Source organism: Austrofundulus limnaeus, unplaced genomic scaffold, assembly GCF_001266775.1.
Source record: "Austrofundulus limnaeus strain Quisiro unplaced genomic scaffold, Austrofundulus_limnaeus-1.0 Scaffold584, whole genome shotgun sequence".
NCBI classification, from domain to species: Eukaryota; Metazoa; Chordata; class Actinopteri; order Cyprinodontiformes; family Rivulidae; genus Austrofundulus; species Austrofundulus limnaeus.
Genome location: NW_013952986.1, coordinates 38,334 through 39,307, shown reverse-complemented (window position 1 = coordinate 39,307; position 974 = coordinate 38,334). Strand labels below are relative to the sequence as shown.

Below are 974 nucleotides of genomic sequence, written 5' to 3'. Positions count from 1 at the left end.
CTGACCCTCAGACCGAGTCCAGACATGGTGAGAGAAGTCCTCAGGAGATGGGCTACAGAGCAGGTTCTGACCCTCAGACCGAGTCCAGACATGGTGAGAGAAGTCCTCAGGAGATGGGCTACAGAGCAGGTTCTGACCCTCAGACCGAGTCCAGACGTGGTGAGAGAAGTTCTGCTCACTTCATTTATTTAACAAATGTTTATTTTATTTGTAATGATCGGAAACAAGATCCAGACTGAGTTTTAGAGGTTCTGATCCGTTTGGTTTCTGCAGCGTCAGCTGCTCCTCAGAGCCGCCACATCCCTGTTCCTTACATCCACGTGAGGGGGCTGCCCTACGGGGTGTCTGTGGATGACATCATCCAGGTAAACATCAGAAACTGACCCGTTTCTCTGGTCTTTGACCCAGCAGCCTGGTCCAGACTGGGTTTGAGTCCAGACTGGGTTTAAGTCCCGGTTCTTCTTCTGTTGCAGTTCTTCGCTCCGTACATCGTGTCTAAGATTACGATCGGGTGTGGCCTCAACGGACGGCCGAACGGAAAGGCCGACATTTACTTCAGAGACCACCGAGACGCCGTCAGCGCCTTGTCCAAGGACCGCATGTACATAGGTAGGACCAGCAGAGACCAGCTGCACATAGGTAGGACCAACAGGACTTAGGTAGGACCAGCAGAGACCAGCAGGACATAGGTAGGACCAGCAGGGACCAGCAGGACTTAGGTAGGACCAGCAGAGACCAGATGGACATAGGTAGGACCAGCAGGGACCAGCTGCACATAGGTAGGACCAGCAGAGACCAGATGGACATAGGTAGGACCAGCAGGGACCAGATGGACATAGGTAGGACCAGCAGAGACCAGATGGACATAGGTAGGACCAGCAGGGACCAGATGGACATAGGTAGGACCAGCAGAGACCAGCAGGGCATAGGTAGGACCAGCAGGGACCAGATGGACATAGGTAGGACCAGCAGAG

The 974-nt window shown here is 53.8% G+C and overlaps 1 protein-coding gene across 1 annotated transcript in view; it reads left to right on the top strand.

Moving 5' to 3' along the window:
• Window positions 1–887, top strand: part of grsf1 (G-rich RNA sequence binding factor 1) — a 6,812-nt gene extending 5,925 nt beyond the window's left edge. Inside the window, exons 7-9 of the mRNA XM_014026710.1 lie at window positions 2–159; window positions 274–365; window positions 474–887. Coding sequence (XP_013882164.1) covers window positions 2–159; window positions 274–365; window positions 474–659 — 436 coding nt within the window. The 3' untranslated portion in view covers window positions 660–887. The remainder of the gene's footprint in view (window position 1; window positions 160–273; window positions 366–473) is intronic.
• The last annotated feature ends 87 nt before the right edge of the window (window positions 888–974 follow it).